At 39.6% G+C, this 20729-nt stretch overlaps 1 protein-coding gene across 3 annotated transcripts; it reads right to left on the reverse strand.

Annotated features, from left to right (window-relative positions):
* Nucleotides 1-36: 36 nt before the first annotated feature.
* On the reverse strand, nt 37-20706 carry LOC107556963 (ATPase family AAA domain containing 2). Of its 3 annotated transcripts, XM_016240231.1 has the most exons (29): nt 20420-20706; nt 19767-19900; nt 19596-19648; nt 19363-19507; nt 19081-19162; nt 18916-19006; nt 18589-18750; nt 18361-18472; nt 17982-18005; nt 17601-17705; nt 16146-16254; nt 15955-16070; nt 15664-15838; nt 15488-15576; nt 15223-15382; nt 15024-15114; nt 14383-14697; nt 14069-14189; nt 13276-13462; nt 13004-13189; nt 12741-12876; nt 12462-12658; nt 12173-12332; nt 2775-2897; nt 2533-2691; nt 855-1289; nt 624-757; nt 362-490; nt 37-192 (listed from the first exon to the last, which is right to left on the reverse strand). In XM_016240231.1, the coding sequence occupies exons 1-29, from the start codon at nt 20555-20557 to the stop codon at nt 160-162; spliced, it is 4101 nt and encodes a 1366-aa protein (XP_016095717.1). In that variant the 5' UTR covers nt 20558-20706; the 3' UTR covers nt 37-159. The 3 variants fall into 3 exon arrangements, with proteins under 3 accessions (XP_016095717.1, XP_016095718.1, XP_016095719.1); XM_016240232.1 differs by lacking the exon at nt 17982-18005; XM_016240233.1 differs by lacking the exon at nt 14383-14697.
* Nucleotides 20707-20729: the final 23 nt, after the last annotated feature.

A 20729-nucleotide genomic window follows, 5' to 3' on the forward strand; every position in this document is an offset into this window, starting at 1 on the left:
ATGCTCGGTATAAAAAAACCCCCCCAAAGACAACGATAATTGTGATAAAGGCTTTAATATGCACAACACTCAAAGACACGACTAAAGAATTAGCAAAATATAATTTATAGACAAGTTATTATAAGAAATATATAGTATACCGGTAGATTGTTTAAAGAACTAGGAAAACTCTTCAACTTCTTTTGACATCTCCTGGAAAATAAAAGAAAGTACACGTTAAGTAGGCAGATAAAGTCAATAAGCCTTTTAAATATGAAAAAAACTGGTTAATCACAACTAGCAAGTTTTAATGTACGGTACAATCAACAGAATAGTGAGTCAATAAGGCAGCAGGATGTATTCTTGCATAATCTATATGTACCTGTATAAGTGCAGTCTTGTCATTATCTTTCCTGTGTCTATAAATACTCTGGCACAGCAGAGCATACAGTTTCTCCAGTTGATTGACCTCATATCCCTCTGTCATGTCCACAACTGTCTGTAGAAGTTCCTGAATTAATAATGAAAACAGAGATTGAAAACACCTCTTCAATGTAGCAGTGAAGTTAACATGCATACTTACTACTTCAGTTTTTCCACTATCTGTTATTGTTTCTGCAGTTAAATGAAGATATCGGACTTACTTTCAGTTTGTTGTGGTCCACGATGAGAGGCATGTTCTTCTGCTGCAGGATCTTCATGGCAGCATCCATACTGATGAGACTCTGCTGTTCGGCCAGCATCTTAAAACCTCTCGTCATCCGCCTCGGTCTCAACTCTGAAAATCCCATGCAAACTCAAGTACTGCTTCATGTTCATAGAAACACCACAACTGTTATAAAATAAATGCTAAATGTTTTTTGTGATTTGCTAACCTGTTCCTGTGTTGTCCTCTGCACTTGGCTCCGTCCTCTTAGTTTCAGTGCTCTCTGATTCTTGGACACCATTTTGGCCATTTATGGCATTATTCTGGGCGGTCTCAACACTCATGACTTCGTCTACTGCAGAGGCAGTATTGCCACGTTCTTGTCCTTCATTAGGGATGTTGTTATTCTGTGCTACAGCTGTGGATTCTGAGGGTTCCTCTGTACGAGCACAGCAATCAGTCTCCACTGACTCACATTCAACATCTTTCATCTTCTCTGGATCTTCACTCTCAGCCAGTTTTCCATCTTCCTCTTCATCCTCCTCTTCGTCCCCTGATTCTGCTGTGTTAAGGTTATCTTTTGAGTTCAAATGTGAGCAAGACTTCTTTCTGTGGATGAAGCCATTTTTCCATCGGTTTTTCCTCTTCTTTTTCATCTGTGATGCTGTGGATAGACAAAACATTTCATTCACATCCTGCATGAAAGAAAGCCTACCAATCTGACTTAATGTCAAAAGTACTGGTAAAATATTTGATGCAAGTCTACATTTTTTTTTCATATAAATCAAACAATATTGACGAGAAAAACAAAACCACTCATTTAATAATAACGCCGTTATTACTGTCTCTTTAATTGAATTGGCAAAGTTTTTATTTATTTATTTAATTGGGACATACTTTTAAATATATTATTAAATAAAATATAATTTTTTTTAACATTAAATAAAAATGGCATGTAACCTTCAAGTATGTCCCAAAATAAAAACAATAAATAAATAATAACAATAATAATTTTACAATGGAAAAAGAAAACTGCCAAATAATAATATTGTGGTTTCAAAACTGGTATCAAGGCTCATGAAATGTCACAAGTGCTGATAATTTAAATCAAAACTACAGATGCTAAAACCTCAAATCCTACCTCCATGCATGGCAGTTTTGAGAGGCTCTACAGCATTAGGGCCTTTCGCACCGCAGGAACCTTTTCATAGTACCGGAACTAATTGTGGAACTACCCACTTTTCGGCGTGTTCGCACCGCCGGAACTGGGAGCGATTTTAGTACCGGACTGCCTTTTTCGAGAACCAAATTAGCTCCTACTCCGGAGCAGGGTCTAACCAGCACAACTGGTACTAATCGTGACACAAGTAGACATTGATTGGCCAAACACGTATGAAAACGCCCACACCCGCCATGATTTAAAACGCCGTGTAAACATACTGTAAGCATGTCAACTTATTTTGCAAGTATGGAGAACAGCGATAGATGGACGGACGCTTAAGTGCAGGCACTTGTAGCAAATGTAGCACTGCCAGTTGTCGTTGGAGATTCTTAGTCCTCCTTTCCGTTCTTTCAATCGCTTTACGTATACGTCGACTTTCCATGTCCACTGTGAAACCTGCGAGACACAACAAAAACACAGCTCCGATCACAGCGTCCTCCATCCTCCTGTTGTTAACGTAGTTCTTTGTTTCTGTTGTTGAACGCCGCGCACAAATGACATCGCTGTCGACCGACTTACGTCACTTCTTAATACACACAGTCGGTGCGAATGCAACCCTTTAAATGGTACTGGGAAATAGTTCACGCAAAATCGTCCCAGTACTTTAGTACCGTACGTTTAGTTCTGGAACTAAAGCGGTGCGAAAGGGCCTATTGATGTCAGGCAGTACAGCTTTGTTAATCACCTGTATTAATTCCTGTTTGACGTGGTGATATCACTGCTTGTGCTGGCACAAGTGTAGCATCTTTACTGGGTTCTGGATCACCCGTCTTCTGCTCCACTGTAGCAGACATATTTGGCAGCACGTGGTAGTAGGCAGGAGTGAACCGTGATGAGGTGGAGCCTGAAAATAAAATATTAGAAATGTGAGTGATGGCCACAGTCTCACTCCAATCAACATATGATCTACAGTAGCATCAGTGAAACCTCGTCTGATGCGAGACTCCTTCATCTCAGCACAGGTCTTCTCAAAGTCCTCATCTAATTCATCTCTGATTATGGCATGCACAGTGTCCTTGAGAGCACAGGCACGGTGTCTGATGAGCCGATCTATTAAATGCACAAACATCATAGATATTGCATGCCACAGAAATCACACAAATGTTATGCAATTATGCAAAACACACTTGGAAAGTCATAAAGGATAGTTCTAATCTCTGAAATTTGACTGCATATGCTATCAAAGTAAAACAGCAAATGCTGACAAACGCTTTACTGCACATTTGAGTTGAATGCAAACTGTAAACTGCCTACATACAATAAGGTGGTTGTCACCAATGTTCAGTAAATAAATCACATACCAGTCAAAAGTTTGCAATAATTACAATTTTACAATGTTTCTGGAAGTCTTTTATGCTCATCCAAGGCTGAATTTAGTTGATCAAATATAAAATAAAAACAGCAACATTGTGAAATATTACACTAAACCTGCTGGTAGGTAGCTACAAGTCTTAATGAGTGAATCATTTATTTAACGGATTCCTTCATATGGCTGATTAATAAAAAAATAAAATAAAATTATGAATGGGCCACTGAATCATTCAGGGCTCATACACATTTTTACCAACAAATTCCCATGACATGACCTAATGTTCCATTATTTTACAAGTAAATATGTAAAATAAGAATAAAATAGAAAAAGAATAAAATAGAGGATCATGCATTATATAAAAAAAGAATACAAATCCATTTGAATGTATCATAGCATCTGTTAACTAAAACTAATGACTATTAATGCTACTTATTTGCTTTCTATTCGTTTTAATAATAAGTACAAGCTGCGACGGTGCCAGAAGTTACTCCACGCAGAGAACATATCATCACTGAATATTATAATTTATTTAACCAATATTATCAACTAAACTCAGGACCTGAATTTCACTTAGGAAACCGTTTAGGTCTAACAGTAGTATTCAGGTCCAGAAATTGAATAAACTGTAAATTAAAAACAATTCTTAAAATTAAAGTTAGCAGTGATTGATCTTTTTTTGTGTGATTGAGTGATTTTTTTTATTTATTTTTTTGTCTTTTGTAGTTTGATTAACATTAATGACATACGGCACAGCTTTATTAGGGTGCTGTCCCTTTAAAGGGGTGGTTCAGGGCTCGAAATTAACTTTTTTTACTTGGTAGCACTGATGCTCCCAACTTCAAAAAGTTAGGAGCACCAGCAAAAATTTAGGAGCACCACAACTACAAATTACATATTGGGAAAGGATGAAGCTGATTGGTTGGTTCTTGTCACATGACCCACGGTGCGCTTGCAACATTCTGAAAAGTTGAAATGTGTTTATCTCGATGCGGCGCGGTCTCGCCTGAAAAAAATTAGCGCGTCGCACCACGTCCATTATGAGCGCGCCTGCCGCGCGTCTACATTTGAAATAATGAACTTGAGCGCGCAAAAGACGCGATATGTGAACGGCCCCAAAGAATGCACTCTAAATGCGCGCGCGCACTAATCTAACCTAATAGACTTCACGTCGTGTGTGCGTGGACTCTCTGTAGGTGTGTTTCATTTGGATTTGATTTTGCAATATACTCGTCAAACCGCACATCGTAAAACAACAATTACGAAATGTGTAGATTCGGTGGCGAACGCGTTAACCTGCAAACTCCGTCCCACAGGCTTTACAGTGAACGCAGTGCATAGAACCATTTTCATAGCGGAGCCACTAGAAGTCTTTCAACCACTCTCTCCGAAAACTGTACGCCTTCTATTCGGCTGGTGGATTAACATTCCCCACATGATCACTATCACCAGCACCTTTATTTGTAACTTTAGGTGGTTCACAAAATAAATCTGTCAGCATTTCTTTTATTTTCTCTCTTCTTCAGCCCTTTACATTCTCCGCGGTAGTTAGCTCCCTGTCACCTGACAGCGGAAAGCAGTGACTGGGTGATTGACAGCTAATATTAACCAATCTAAAATCTGCATTAAAGTTAAGAATGTAAAGATGAAGTTTAATTGGTTATGCAGCCTAACGTTTCATAGAACGGCAGATTAACATGAATGACATACGGCACAGCTTTATTAGGGTGCTGTCCCTTTAAAGGGGTGGTTCAGGGCTCGAAATTAACTTTTTTTACTTGGTAGCACTGATGCTCCCAACTTCAAAAAGTTAGGAGCACCAGCAAAAATTTAGGAGCACCACAACTACAAATTACATATTGACAGATTTTATCCTTACATTCTTAACTTTAATGCAGATTTTGTATTGGTTAATATTAGCCGTCAATCTCTCAGTCACTGTTTTCCGTGATATGAAAGTATGATATGAAAGTATCAATCAACAAAATTCATCTTTGCAATGCAGAGGAAACACAGGCTTTCTGCTTCTTTCCCAAAGCGTTCAGGCGCTTGCGTTCCAGAGGCGTCTGCCGTAGCTAAGCAACCATGACCCGCCCATTTCATGAAGACGCGGAAGTTTCAGCAAAGAATAAATGGATTTGCAGCACTAAAAATCGCTTGCAGTAGCTCTGCTACTAAATTTATTTCAAAAATGTCTATCCTGTACAGCTATGATCAGCTGTTCCTTCATCTTGGTTGGTTGGTTTTTGTCACATGACCCGCAGTGCGATTGCGGCATTCTGAAAAGTTGAAATGTTTTCAACTAATGAAAATATACTATTGAAATCGCATGGTTGCACCGCGTGTGCGTCGCTTCCTTTATGAGCGCGCCTGCCGCGCGTCTACATTTGAAATAATGAACTTGAGCGCGCAAAAGACGCGATATGTGAACGGCCCCAAAGAATGCACTCTAAATGCGCGCGCGCACTAATCTAACCTAATAGACTTCACGTCGTGTGTGCGTGGACTCTCTGTAGGTGTGTTTCATTTGGATTTGATTTTGCAATATACTCGTCAAACCGCACATCGTAAAACAACAATTACGAAATGTGTAGATTCGGTGGCGAACGCGTCTAAAAGTGTGCATTATCATTTGAGTCAAATTCTTATATTTAATCAGTCAATTATAATAAGACATTTGGGCTGTTATCAAGCAAATGAAAGTATCAATCAACAAAATTCATCTTTGCAATGCAGAGGAAACACAGAATCTGCATCTGAAATGGCATTTAGATGCATTTACACACCGATTAATGCAGGACATGAATGCATTTAGCCTGCAGTTACACATGCATAAATAATATTTTAATATTGTAAACAAAGCATTGAGTACTGATATTTGAAATATTTGAAACTTTAAATGTGAAATTAAAACCACCAGCAGGTAGCAGCAAGTCACTGTTAATAAGTGTGACACTGAGACAGCTGTTCCTTCATCTTGGCTGAGCTTTCAATGTTGTTACGGGAAAGGATGAAGCTGATTGGTTGGTTCTTGTCACATGACCCACGGTGCGCTTGCGACATTCTGAAAAGTTGAAATGTGTTTATCTCGATGCGGCGCGGTCTCGCCTGAAAAAAATTAGCGCGTCGCACCACGTCCATTATGAGCGCGCCTGCCGCGCGTCTACATTTGAAATAATGAACTTGAGCGCGCAAAAGACGCGATATGTGAACGGCCCCAAAGAATGCACTCTAAATGCGCGCGCGCACTAATCTAACCTAATAGACTTCACGTCGTGTGTGCGTGGACTCTCTGTAGGTGTGTTTCATTTGGATTTGATTTTGCAATATACTGATTAATGCAGGACATGAATGCATTTAGCCTGCAGTTACACATGCATAAATAGTATTTTAATATTGTAAACATAAAACGTTGAATAGAAATATTTGAAACTTTAAATGTGAAATTAAAACCACCAGCAGGTAGCAGCAAGTCACTGTTAATAAGTGTGACACTGAGATTGAACCGAATCATTTGACGAATTATTAATTCAGGAACGAAACACCCTCATGTTGTCTCTTAATATTAATAAATTTTTTATTGAACAGTTGTATAAAATCAATATCACATTTGTAATCAAGCTGATTTTTGGAGGAAACGGCACTCTTCTTGTGATATTGATTAACTATATCAGGGATAGGCAACGTCGGAGTGCCGCTGTCCTGCAGAGTTTAGCTCTTACCCTAATCAAACACACCTGAACAAGCTAATCAAGGTCTTCAGGATTACTAAGGCTACAGACAAGTGAGGTTTTTTTCAGGGTTGGAGCTAAACTCTGCAGAACATCAGCACTCCAGGACCGATGTAGCCTACCCCTGAACGATATGAAATGATGTTAAGGCCCCATATCTTGAATTTTGTGATGCATTTAAATAGACTGAATCATGCCGTTAAAGGGGCCATTCACATGCCGCGCCTAAAAACGCGTGGAAAACGCTAGGCATGCCGCTTTCTGCTTTTTTCCAAAGCGTTCGGGCGCTTGCGCTCCGGAGGCGTCTGCCGTTGCTAAGCAACCATGACCTGCGCTGTCCATGAAGACGTGGAAGTTTCAGCAAAGTGTAAATGGATTTGCAGCAGCTCTACTATTAAATTTATTTTAAAATGGCTATCCCTGTACAGCTATGATCAGCTGTTCCTTCATCTTGGCTGAGCTTTCAATGTTGTTACGGGAAAGGATGAAGCTGATTGGTTGGTTCTTGTCACATGACCCACGGTGCGCTTGCGACATTCTGAAAAGTTGAAATGTGTTTATCTCGATGCGGCGCGGTCTCGCCTGAAAAAAATTAGCGCGTCGCACCACGTCCATTATGAGCGCGCCTGCCGCGCGTCTACATTTGAAATAATGAACTTGAGCGCGCAAAAGACGCGATATGTGAACGGCCCCAAAGAATGCACTCTAAATGCGCGCGCGCACTAATCTAACCTAATAGACTTCACGTCGTGTGTGCGTGGACTCTCTGTAGGTGTGTTTCATTTGGATTTGATTTTGCAATATACTCGTCAAACCGCACATCGTAAAACAACAATTACGAAATGTGTAGATTCGGTGGCGAACGCGTTAACCTGCAAACTCCGTCCCACAGGCTTTACAGTGAACGCAGTGCATAGAACCATTTTCATAGCGGAGCCACTAGAAGTCTTTCAACCACTCTCTCCGAAAACTGTACGCCTTCTATTCGGCTGGTGGATTAACATTCCCCACATGATCACTATCACCAGCACCTTTATTTGTAACTTTAGGTGGTTCACAAAATAAATCTGTCAGCATTTCTTTTATTTTCTCTCTTCTTCAGCCCTTTACATTCTCCGCGGTAGTTAGCTCCCTGTCACCTGACAGCGGAAAGCAGTGACTGGGTGATTGACAGCTAATATTAACCAATCTAAAATCTGCATTAAAGTTAAGAATGTAAAGATGAAGTTTAATTGGTTATGCAGCCTAACGTTTCATAGAACGGCAGACAGGTCACCGTATCAACACTCAGAAGGCACATACTCTGAATGTTTTTCAATTTGCACATAATATACCTGTACATACAACTGTCTATTGTTATATACCTGTACATACAATTGTCGATTTGTATATTTTTATTCCTTAGTTACTTGTTCTATTTTTCTATTTTTTATTATCTGTGTTTTTGTTCTGTCACTCTCATTCTGTTACACTGTGGAGCTTCTGTCATGAAAACAAATTCCTCATATGTGTAAACATACCTGGCAATAAAAAAAAAAAACTAATTCTGATGTTTTTAGAGAAATGCAAACGGGTCGCACAACAACAATTATATGCACTCGCACAAATGCTCCCAAATATATTTTGAGGTCGCACAGATTAAATTTCGGGAGCATATGCGACCAAAATGGTCGCAATTTCTAGCCTTGTGGTTCATTGCAATTTCACTTTTTTAATGTTAGTTAAGTGTGCAATGTTGCTGTTTGAGCATAAACAATATTTGCAAAGTTACGAAGCTGAAAGTTCAATGCAAACGGAGATATCGTCTTTTAAAATTTTGGTTTAATTTCAATTCTGGTTTCATTTCAGTTTAATGCCTACAAAAACGGCTGGTAGGGACTACAAAAAGTTACTTCCGGGTTCGTGACATCACAAACCCAGATAAACCCCGCCCTCGGGAAAAGGCAGCAAAGGGGGCGAGGCCATGCTGTGCTGCTTTAGAGAAGAGGAAGAGAAAACTAGAGGTGCAGGTAAAAATCTGTTCATATATGAATCGCGATTGTCTTCTAATGGATTCACAAGTTTCAAAATCAATGTTCTAAAGCAGCGGTTCTCAATACTGTTCCTCGCGTTCCCCTGCATCTCTCTCTCTCATTCAGCTCAGCTCCGACAATGAACTGTTCCAATTATACACGTATTTTCACATAGCTATGAGAAGCATTAAACATGGACGCGCATGCGGTTGCTGTACTGTATTAAAGCTTTAATCAGGATAAAACTGTATATTAAAAGCTAACATAAGCAGTAGCATTTATAACAGCGTTATCTAAAAGTATGAGACCACAACAAACAAAAAACATAGCAGGAATCAACGTTAAGGATTTTTTCTACTGGCCCAGTGGTTCAAATTTTTACTTGCCCTGTTAACATTTTCACTGGCCCTGCCACAAAAAATAAAATTGTTGCTGTTATCATTGTTTTTGATCTGTTATCTTGTGTTCTAATAAATAAGCTTATGACGAGACCAATATTTTAGATACCAATTAAATTTAGCAATTCTCTATTTCAATTTCGATACCACAGCAAAAATCACTAGCCAAAAATAAACATAAATATAAAGTTTAAACATTAAAGACAAGTGACGGCCAGTAAATAAGAACAAATGAACAAATTACAAGTAATAGCACAATTAAATATAGGCCTATAGCACAAAAATAGAAATGAAATGATGCTTTAGGATTTTATGTTTGTAGATGTTCAGGTACAGAAATTGAAAAACCACATATAAAATAACATTTGCATATTCTTCACTCTGTGTTGCACCTTGATCTTTGCAATGTTTGACTTATATTAGACTGTATAATTTCTAAATCTGAAGCAAAAACAGAATAACCTGACTTTAGCTTTGTGAAATTATGCTACATAAAACATCTGCACGAAACAGAAACAGCAGGTGGGCTGAATGAGACTCACTCTCTGACAGCAGACAGTGCTTATGGTACAGTGATACAGCATTTCCTTGGTTACAGCTTTAAACACAGCAGCACTGTGCGTATTAACACTAATTTAAATGCATTATACGGAGACAAAATGAAAAGAAAACGCCATTTCTGAAAACAGTCAGTTCCGTTCCCCTCAGAAACATTCATATAAAATTCAATATTTGGATTTTTTCCCTATATTTTGCGCATCGTGAACCGTGATCTTGTTCTGCCTGCAACAGTATTTTCTCCTCTTTGTGTCCGTATTCAGCATCTCTGGCCTCTGTTAACGCCCGTTTACAGACCAAGTATAATAATAACGTAATATTTCCACACAAATGGCCATTGGGAAAATTATTGCAGTGCAGTTTGTGCGCAAGCACAGAACAGAAGATAGTCTGAAATAAAACAAAAAATGTCCGGTACATCGGTGCATCTGCAACTTACTCCAGTGTATAAATTCAATATAGATTAATCATTGTTAAAGCTACAAAGTTACTTGCCAGGGTGGGTATTTTGATATACTTTTGTATTTGCCCATTCAGGTGGCTCACGCTGCTGTCAGTGCGCACGCTGTTCGCACAGAAGAAACCAGCGTGCGAGTACTGAATGTAGTTGTCTTTCACGCCCAAATGCTTTTTAATCGCTTTAATTTTTAAATGAGCAAGTCTTGAAAACACATGCAAATGTTAAGTCGTGACGCGATGTGGCCCGATCGGGCAAGTGACAAATCAGTCTACTGTCCCGAACGTCTTTCACGCTGGCCCCCGGGCCATCGGGCAGTCCTTATTGTCGAGCCCTGATAGGCGTACCATTAAAAGCCGTGCTTGCACAGGGTCTGCATGATCCTCTTCAATAATATCCTCTGCTTCTCAATCGGGCTCAAACTGATAAGCGATATTAACAATGCCGTTGTTTACAATACAACCGGAGCATATGCCACTGAGGTGAGGGGCGGGACGATTACACGCACACTAGAGGCAGTTTAGCCAATCACAACACACTGGGCTAGCTAACCAATCAGAGCCCATCGCTTATTTCTGAGAGCGGGGCTTCATAAAAACTAGAGATGCACCGATACCGGTATCGGGCCCGATACTGAGCTCCTGTACTCGTACTCGTTTAAATGCCCCGATACCACACAGCATGTGATAAGCGCCATATTCAGACAAAGAAACACCGACAACAGAACAACAGAATGGAGTTAAGGATGCCTACTACGAAGTAAATGTATGCAATGAATATAACGTTAAACATTCAGTAGTAACGCCTGTATAGCTGATGTGCGCGAGTTGATAAAGCACGCTGAGTGGATTGAGCGCGCGGCGGCGGCGCAGATGCGCAAGCGAATATACCTTTCTCACAGACATCACTGGAAAGTTTGTAGTTCAGTCGGATATGTCAAAAACAAGTAAGTAAAACAATGCAGGGAGAGAGGGAGGGAGAGAGAGAGAGAGAGTTCTGTTGTGATCTTTGATGTTCACTCACTTAGCACACGCATCATTTGGATTAAGATTGTAATCCATTACATACCTTTCTATCAAAGTTATCTAACATTATCAAGCTGAATTTGTTCTGACTCAGTTTAATTCTGAGTTCTTGTCATATTTTATTACCATTTTCTAAACTATAGCGAATAAACTGTGATAATTTGAGAAATGTTAAAGTTGTCTGAATAAATTTTGGTTTGACTATCCATTTGATAAATGAAGTTAACCAACTAACATTATACAAACTCTTTTGGTTTCTGTACCCAATGTTTAAAAAATGTACAAATGCAATAAAAATATTGGTATCGGTACGCGGTATCGGCAAGTAACAAAAATAAAAGTATCGGTATCGGGCGAGTACTGGAAAAAGTGGTATCGGTGCATCCCTAATAAAAACAGGAAAAGGTCAGCACATTTCTCAGAGAAGGGACAGAGCTGTGTGGAATAAAGATAAATCATGTGAAAAATAATTAGCATTAACACATGTTAGACTGCACCCCATAAACACAATCAAGCCTAGAAAAATCCCAGTGAACCACCCCTTTAAGGCCGACTGCTTGGATCCAATATACTGATACTATAGTAGTAATGTTGTCTCTGGTACTCTGGTCTGTGAGTGCGCGTATATGCATTCAGGGGGCGTGGCTTTGGACGGCGATTGCAGGGAGGGTGGGACATTCGCTTTCAGTGCTATCAGGCTAAAGTTAGCATTTTCCAAGATCTCCTATTGCGCCTTTAACTTGTTTATTCAGCTATTGTATAAAATCATTACCACATATAAAATTGTGCAGATATAGAAAGGTTTTGTATTTCATGGTTAAAATTCTCAGCCTACCTGAGGGGTCTCTGTCTGGGTTGTACTCGAGAGCATTCTGCCAGATCAGATCCACATCCTGCAGGTAAGCCGCCACAGTTTCATACTTGTGCAGATCAATTTTGGAGTGAACTGTGGACAGGTCCATAGGCTGTTTGATGACTGTAGTGTAATCGGGAACCTGTCCCCGCACAAAAAAAAAACACACACACACATATGACCTCAGTGAGCACATGGCACTGGTTCACAAATATCAACAGCTGGAGAGAGTTGATACAGAAGGGCTGCGGGACTAAAATCTTCACCTTACCTCCTCTGTGTCCACAGACTTTGTAAAGGCCTTGAAGCGTTTGTCCTGAGCTAATCGGTTGGTGACATCCCGCAGGAAGAGGCGGAGTTCCCTGAGCGTATCCTCTTCCTGCTCTTCTAGTTTCTGCTGCTCCTGCTCAGAAAGTTGGCGGGGAGGCGGCGGAGGGGCCACCGGTAACACCTCCAGTGCCTGGAGGACTAAGTAGAAGAAAGTGGGAGTTATCACAGGTTTGCATGAAAATACTAAGAATGTGAAAAACATTACATAAAAAATACTTACCCGCTTCTCTCTTAGATGCTGGTGCTTTAGCAGCCTGATTTAAAATAAGATCTTCAAAGAATCTGAGCCTCTCCTCCCGAGATGGAAGCAGAACATTGAACACCTCACCATACTCAAAATGGAAAAGGTCCTGCACCTTTAAACAGATAAACAAACAAACAAAAAAAGTCTCACAGTAACATTACAGAAGATAAAATGCATCACTTTCATTTACTCTTTAAGCCAAACAAGCCCCAGTACTGTTTATACAGTACATGTGGTACCTCAGGATAGAGTGTGTGGTGAGGAAAGCTGCATGTGGCGAGGAGGAGGCATGGGCAGAATGAAGGGATGTCCTGCAAGAGACTGATGAATGTGGCCTTTAAAGTTGAGCTCACTGTGTCCCACCAGCGCTGGATGTGTGGAATATACAGAATGCTGGGGGCAGTTCTCCTTGCCTCACAGAAAACCTGATGTACAATATAGATTGATAGTAATTTGTTCAAACAAATTCATCTTTGTATCTTGACCTCTAGTATAAATTCAGTGTGTTTACCTGTGCACAGGCCTCCTCTGGGGTGGCTGAACTGACCCCATACAATACAGCAACATCGAGTGTATAAACAGTGAATTTCTCCAGGGCGTGAAGAATAGCAGGAGCCAAATGTGAGGTCTGACCAGAGCCCGATGTCCCACAGAGCAGCAGTCTGGGTCTGAATGAGGTGGGCTGCTGCAGGGCACTCCTGCAATACATGTAATTAAAGAAATGAAGCAGAGCACAGAGATGACAGGCAGGTCAAAACAACTCCAAATATACCACAGGTTGAACACGTTTCATTATTGTCATCAGTGAAATTCTGTAGCTATTGAACATTTTGAACTCTCCATTATTAGTCTCATTATTATTAGAATAATAACCTAATTAAAATGTTAAAATGACTTTTACCCAATATATGTGGTGGTGGTGGTTTTTTTACATATGCATAGACATGATTAAGAAAAACTGTTGTTGATGATAAACTGGATCTGATGAAAAGCATTTAAAAAAATAACATCCTGTCTTAAAACAAATCTTTGATTACACAAAACTTTGTGATGATATCTTTTCTCTCATAACAAGGCTTCCTGTGAACTCATATCTGTACACAGTGAGTTAAACAATGTTAAACACAAATGAACAGTTCAGTCAAGAAAAGGGAAATTGTGTACATGACACTCATGTCTAACCCTTAAATTGGATAACAATACATTATTTGCCACAATAAAACATCAGGCTTTGTTTAAAATATTGCTTGTGCTTCCCCATATGCACCAAGTCAGCACAGAAGTCAGTTCATCGCATTTCTAACCTGTTCAGATGAAGAGCAGATGCAGCCGGTCCAGTGTTCTTCTGACCTTTATTAGTAATGCACACGGAGGACCCCTCATCTTCACTCTGTAGTAGATCATCTAAGATGCCAGACACACCCTCTAAAATGGAAAATGAATTGATTATGAATTTCAAAATACAAACTAAATAAACATGAGTGGTGTCCGTCCATGCAAAACTCACTGACATGATATTAGGGTGTTAAGAGTTTGGTTGCTACAGTGTTATGCATGCGTGCTCTGAGTGTTTTAGCACACTGCTAGAGGGAAGAGTAATAAAAACAGTTGTCTTTACCAGCATCTCTTTTCTTCTTGAGGCTCTGCTCTACATGAGGAAACAGTCTCTGCAGCATCTCCATGGTGTTATTGAGGGCAGAGCTTAGCAGGGGTTCAATAACAGGCGTGAGTGCTTTAGCTGGAGAGGCCACTGCCCTCCGTGAAGCTGGAACTATCTTCCTTATGGCCGAGAGGAAGTCCCGGCCACTCACGCTGATGGACTCCACATCCAGCAGGAGCTTCTGGGAGGAAGCATATATCTGGGGGTAGCATCTACGCAAGGCACACAGAGCTGCTTCTGAACATACAGCTTTGATGTCTGCGCCACAATAACCTGGAAGCACAGGGAGAGTTTTGACTATTGGTATACAATCAGGAGTGATAGTGCAGTTAATTCTGGCTAAGAACCGCACACTTGGACAGGATGAGACAGTCTGAGGGCTCTGTAAATGCCAGACTTGAGAATACTAGAGAGTAAGAATACTAGAACAGCAGAAGGTTACATAACACTGCTACCCAAAACCCAAATACAGCAGGTCCTGGAGGTGTGTCAGAAAGCACCAGCCTATGTGTTGGCACTGAGAAAGCGGAGACAAAGGTAAGCTGTTATGTGAGATGCACTCAGGTTGTTTCACACAGTGGAACAGAAAAAGCTCTTACCAACACACTTGTCAGCCAACTCTTCAAGAAACGCATCAGACAGCTGCGGGTCCCACTGCCTAGTATGAATCTTCAAAATATCTTTGCGAGCCTACAAATCAGCAACAATGTCTTGTAGGTTACTATAAAACAAAACAAAAACTGCAGTCGAAAATAAACAGTGAATAAGGCATTCCACAATAGAGCTTGAAACTCCCACCTCTCTGTCTGGTAGGCTGAAGAGAAACTCTCTGTCAAATCGTCCGGGCCGTCTGAGCGCAGGATCGATGGAGTCCAGACGGTTAGTGGCTCCAATAACAACCACCTCCCCACGGCTGTCTAGCCCATCCATGAGAGCCAACAGAGTGGACACGATGGAGCTTCAGACAACAAACATACAAACAATTTAACAGTTTCATAGCAGGACAGTAAGAAAAGATAAATATAAAATAAAATAAAAAATGCAGAAAAACAGACTAACATACCTGTGTATCTGGTCTTGCCGACTGGACCGAACAGGTGCGATACCATCAATTTCATCAAAGAAAATAATTGACGGACGCATCTGGTACGCCTTCAAAATAAAAGACGTAGACAAAATTAGGCATTCATGAATGACCATTTCTAAATGAAATTTAAATTTAGTTTAAATGTGGACAACCTGGTCAAACAGGAGGCGGAGCTGTCTTTCAGACTCGCCCACCCATTTGCTGAGGCAGTCTGCTCCTTTTCTCATGAAGAATGCCACCTTCCTCTCATCTTGACTGCACTCATTTGCCAGGGCTCGAGCTACCAAAGTCTTTCCTGTGCCAGGAGGGCCATAGAACAGACATCCCCTGCAAACACATAGCATTTAATCAACATACATTCTGCAAAAGGTGATATTCAGCATTCAGTTAGTCATCCAAATATGCATTTTAATGTAAATATTTATCAATATCGCTTTTCATACCTTGGAGGCTGAATCTTAAACTTCTCAAAGACTTCAGGGTAGAGTAAAGGAAACACAACCATCTCCTTCAGTGCAGAGATGTGTTTGCCTAAACCTCCAATGCTGTCAAAGCGCACCTGCTCATGGAAACCCAACAGTCAACAACAGGTCTCTACAATTTTTGAAGTTCAATTCGAATGGCAAATACATACTGTTTGGTCAATTTGCATTGGATCAACATCTGCAAGACTTGCTCCAATTTTAATCCTGTCCTTGTGAATTCCCAACAAATCTTCCTTCCGTAAATTCATAGGGAGGCATCTACAAGGGAAATGTAGTTAAGTTACAGTATTAAACTGTAGTTTAATAATTGCTTTCATATATGAAAGGCTACAAAATCCACATATAATGTCTAAGAAACTATTTTTATAGAGCTACAACAGATTAGGGATGCTCCGATCCGCCTCCGATACCTAAGGTTCGGTATTGGCCGATACCAGTAAAGTTTTTCCCCCCCATTTAAATAAATGTAGAATTTATATATCTCTGTGTGTGTGGAACTGATAATCATTCTTTCACAATCTACTAGATACAGACTACTTCATTATAAAGAAAAATAAAATAAACAATAAATATGAAAAAATATAGGCCTATGTATATTTATAATCTATGACAAAAATTTATCATAAACTAGGTTAGTGGATAATTCGGCAGTAAATGCACTAAATATGGTAAAATGTTACACATTGCTATTTGTATTATAAAATCCATTCTGTGGGGAACAAATAAAAGTGTTGCACTAAATATGGTAAAATGTTACACATTGCTATTTGTTTTATAAAATCCATTCATTATATATATATATATATATGTTTAAGTATATACTATAAATTTAAAATACGTTTTGAATGTATAGCATATTTTTAATAAGGCAACAATCTATGCGCTTCGTGTTAAAAACTGCAAAGCACAAAGTGAAGAGAAATTGATGCGTAGTGTATTATATCTGTGCAACAGTTATTGAGCCTTTCTTTTAACAGTTTTAAATTTCAGTTACTGTGCACGTTAAAAACAATTTATAGTCTTTTCTACTCCCGTGTTTTGTTCTCACAGACACCCGGTAGCAAGTAACAAAACAACATTAAACTCCGGCAAGAAGATAGTCCTTTTTGCAAAATCATAGACATGTATTTACAAATCAAGTATAATGGGAACACAGAATGATCTTGGAGAGAGCTTGACCGAACAGACTGTCGCAACCGAACGCGACCAGGGTTTAAAGGCTGAACAAATGACTGACAGCCACAGCGGAGAAAAGAGTTTGTGAGAACTTTAATGTAAGGACTTAAATATTCATATGTAGCTCACATTTAGCTATTGCATGGCTTCAGAAGTAACACAGAATAATTCGCACAATCGGGGGAAAAAAATAAATATAAAAATCTCAGATTTGGATTGGCCCTCTCTGACCGATACCCAATCCGAGAAAAATGGCACTATCGGAGCCGATACCCGATATGAATATCGGATCGGCGCATCCCTACAACAGATATGATTCTTTATTGTGTGCACAAAACCAAGTACGGGATTTGTCATGTTTGCTGTGAAAGACTTTGAACCCAGGTGTCTTTTGAAAGCATAGCATCTGTAAAATAAATAGGTTTTACCTGTTTATTGACCTGCTACGACTCTTACTTTTCCGTCTCTCAAATTTATCTTCATCAGAAGAAGAGGATGAGGTGGAGTCACTACTGTGGATGGCATGTCTTCTCCTGAGATGAGAAAGACAAAAGCACAAAAAGACTTATTTTAAACTTTGAAAAAACATTTATAGCATCAATAAAGTGTAAACGTTCATAAAATACATCACCACCTCCTTTATCCCAATACCTCTTTCTAAAACATATTTAAATGTGCCTAAAACATTTGTGTAATAATTATGTTAGCGTGATGTATCGTAGATTGTTGTGTTTTCTTCACTTTAAAAATCCCTTAATCATCCACATGCAGATGTGCTAAAGTAAGGCTGCAAGAAAGCTTGGTCTTACCCATCACCCTCACTCCTGTTACAACTACAGCACAAGAAACACACAACAATGAGTGGAAACACAAGGGTGCCACTGAGATTACAAAACAGACACTACAGTGCAAAGCGGGAATGTGTTTTTTGAATTTTTGGACTATTCAAGGTGGGATGTTGGGTGATGAAGGGGTTCCGTCTGAACTATTTTTTAATTGCCGGCCAATTAACACAATGTATTTGACCACTGCATTGTGTCTCTTGTACAGATCCATTTTTGAAAGAAGACCCTGTCAAGCCAAGACTCAAACTGATACTAAATTATCCAAGACTTTGCTCTTTCTTGAAAATTGGGATTAAATTATGATGAAAAACAATTTGGAGAAAGGCAGATGACTAGTACTGACCTGGTGCCCCTCCTGTTGTTGTACAATCTCCTGGGACTTGAGGAACTAAATGTGTATCTTCGTCTAATTGGGGTGGAATGACGCTTAAAAAATATGCTCTGCTTTTTTGGCTCTGTAATTAAAAAAAGATATATTAAAAAAGAAATACTGAAACAAAGCATGAAACACAGAAAAGATGATCCAAGTACATTTCAATGCATGGTCTGTTTAATGTCCCATAACACCGACCATCAAGAGGCGCCTGGTAACGCACAACAGCTTTTCTTTGTCGAAACTCATAGCGCTTTCCATTGTCTTCTTCGTCTTCATCCTCATCCTCATCCTCATCTCCCTCATTATTTTCCTCTTCATCACCTTCTCCATCCTCCTCCTCCTCTTGATCACTATATTCTGAAAAATAAATACAGGTTGGTTTAAGTTGCCAAATACATCTGGGGCTAATATAAATGTTTTTGTTGTGGGGCTGTAATTCAACAGTGACACAGAACCACTGTTAGATAAAGGTGCAGGAAACACTGGTTGATCGTTAATGAGTTCCTAATTCACAATCATTACCATTCTCCTGGTTGTCTGAACTCTCTTCTTGTCCTCTTACTGAAGATTTTGTGATCCTCTTCCTTTTTGTCCCAGAGAAAACTCTCAAATTCTAAAAAGAAATACAAATACAGTTGAGTGAAGTTCTGACTGAACACAGCGGAACTGGACGAGTCAATGACGCACCTCCTCCTCACTGTCTCTACTCCTCAGTCTCCGACGCATCTTTTGCATGTCATCCATCTTCTGAAGTACAGCCTCTGCAGTGCTAAAACAGACAAAAGCAGCCACTGAGAGCCAAGAGCCATGGAAATAGCCACACACAAAGCTAGCTGCCCATCTGAGTTTGAATACAAAGGTATATTTTAACCTTTATCAAAAAAGGAAGATCAAAAAATCTGACACGAATTAGTCACTGTCCTTATAAACACAGAAATATAACAGTGTTTACACTATATTGGTGCATACTTTGTAATGAGCCTGTCGTAAAGGACCGACTGGTTCCTAGCATCAAGCTTATATCGTGTGATTCTGGAGCTACGTCTCACGGCACTGTCTTCCTCACGTCTTTGAATCCCAGCACAGAGGTTTTGAGAAGTTGATTCCATCTCATCTGAAGAAAGCAATGGGTTAATTTTTAGTAAGCTGAAAACCAACAAAACTGCTGTCTTGATGTTTATCAAATACTCTGACGTGCCCACCTGTGTGCTCATCTACCGACCTCTCCCCCTCTGCCTGAAATCTTGGAGATTTTCTATGAATAAATATATAATAGAATACACAGATTAACAAATAAGACATCTAGTAAATACAGCATAACAGATGATTAACCAAATATAAAAGGACCAGAAATTAAACCATGACAATCCCACCTTAAATGCCTCCCACTTTTCTCATCTTTTGGAGGAGATTTGCTTGTTTGTCCATTCATATCAGCAAAGGTGATATGTCTTCCTCTTTGAGCTCTGCTCATCATGCTGTTTTCCTCCTTTACAGTCAAAAATCCCTAAAAATTTATCATATGCATACATCATAGCAGTGTCTAACGTCTATATAAACCATTTTCTTCGGACCTCACATTATATGAGATGATTATTTGCAATTTTCAAAAGTGTCACACCACATAACTATTTGCAGGTGATTAAAACGGTGAAAGTGTATATATTATGCATTGTGTAACACTAACAGTGAGCCATAACTTACTTGGACAACAAATGGGAATTCTTATTTTTGACTTGCCAACTACCCATCTACTGAAATGCACATCGCATTATTAAACCAAAAAATCATCCCGCTGAGATACTCTATGTAAATTATTACCTATGTATGTATATCCGATGTAACACTGCACATCAACTTACTTTTGTTTTGTAACAGTTATCGCGCGCTCATGCAGTTCACTCAAGCATCTCGCGCTTTTAACCGCCAACTTTGTTTTGTTAAAGCGAAGGTTTTACTGTAACGTTAGGTAAACAAAAAAAATGATTAACATATTAGTACTTGTAAAGAAGAGTTATTAACTCACATTAGCAGGACTGTCCTCGGCGCTTGTTAAACTGTCATCGTGGGCCTTTTTCAGTCGCGCGGACTTTCGCTGAGGCGGGTTCAGAGACAAAAACTCCGAGCTGGAGTCCATATCACCGTTACTGCGTAACATCACCATCTTTAACGAAGCTTATAAGACCCTCTGACCATCCGCTGTCAAACTCACTTCAAAAAGTTTTTGCAAAGATTTTAATATGCCAAATACTTTGAACGATAACGCATCGTTTTGAAAACGCACTCCGCTCCTCCTTGATTTCTGGCGCCACAAACGACGTCACTTCCAAATGACA

Source organism: Sinocyclocheilus grahami, unplaced genomic scaffold, assembly GCF_001515645.1.
Source record: "Sinocyclocheilus grahami isolate Dianchi unplaced genomic scaffold, SAMN03320097.WGS_v1.1 scaffold585.1, whole genome shotgun sequence".
In the NCBI taxonomy this organism is placed as follows: Eukaryota; Metazoa; Chordata; class Actinopteri; order Cypriniformes; family Cyprinidae; genus Sinocyclocheilus; species Sinocyclocheilus grahami.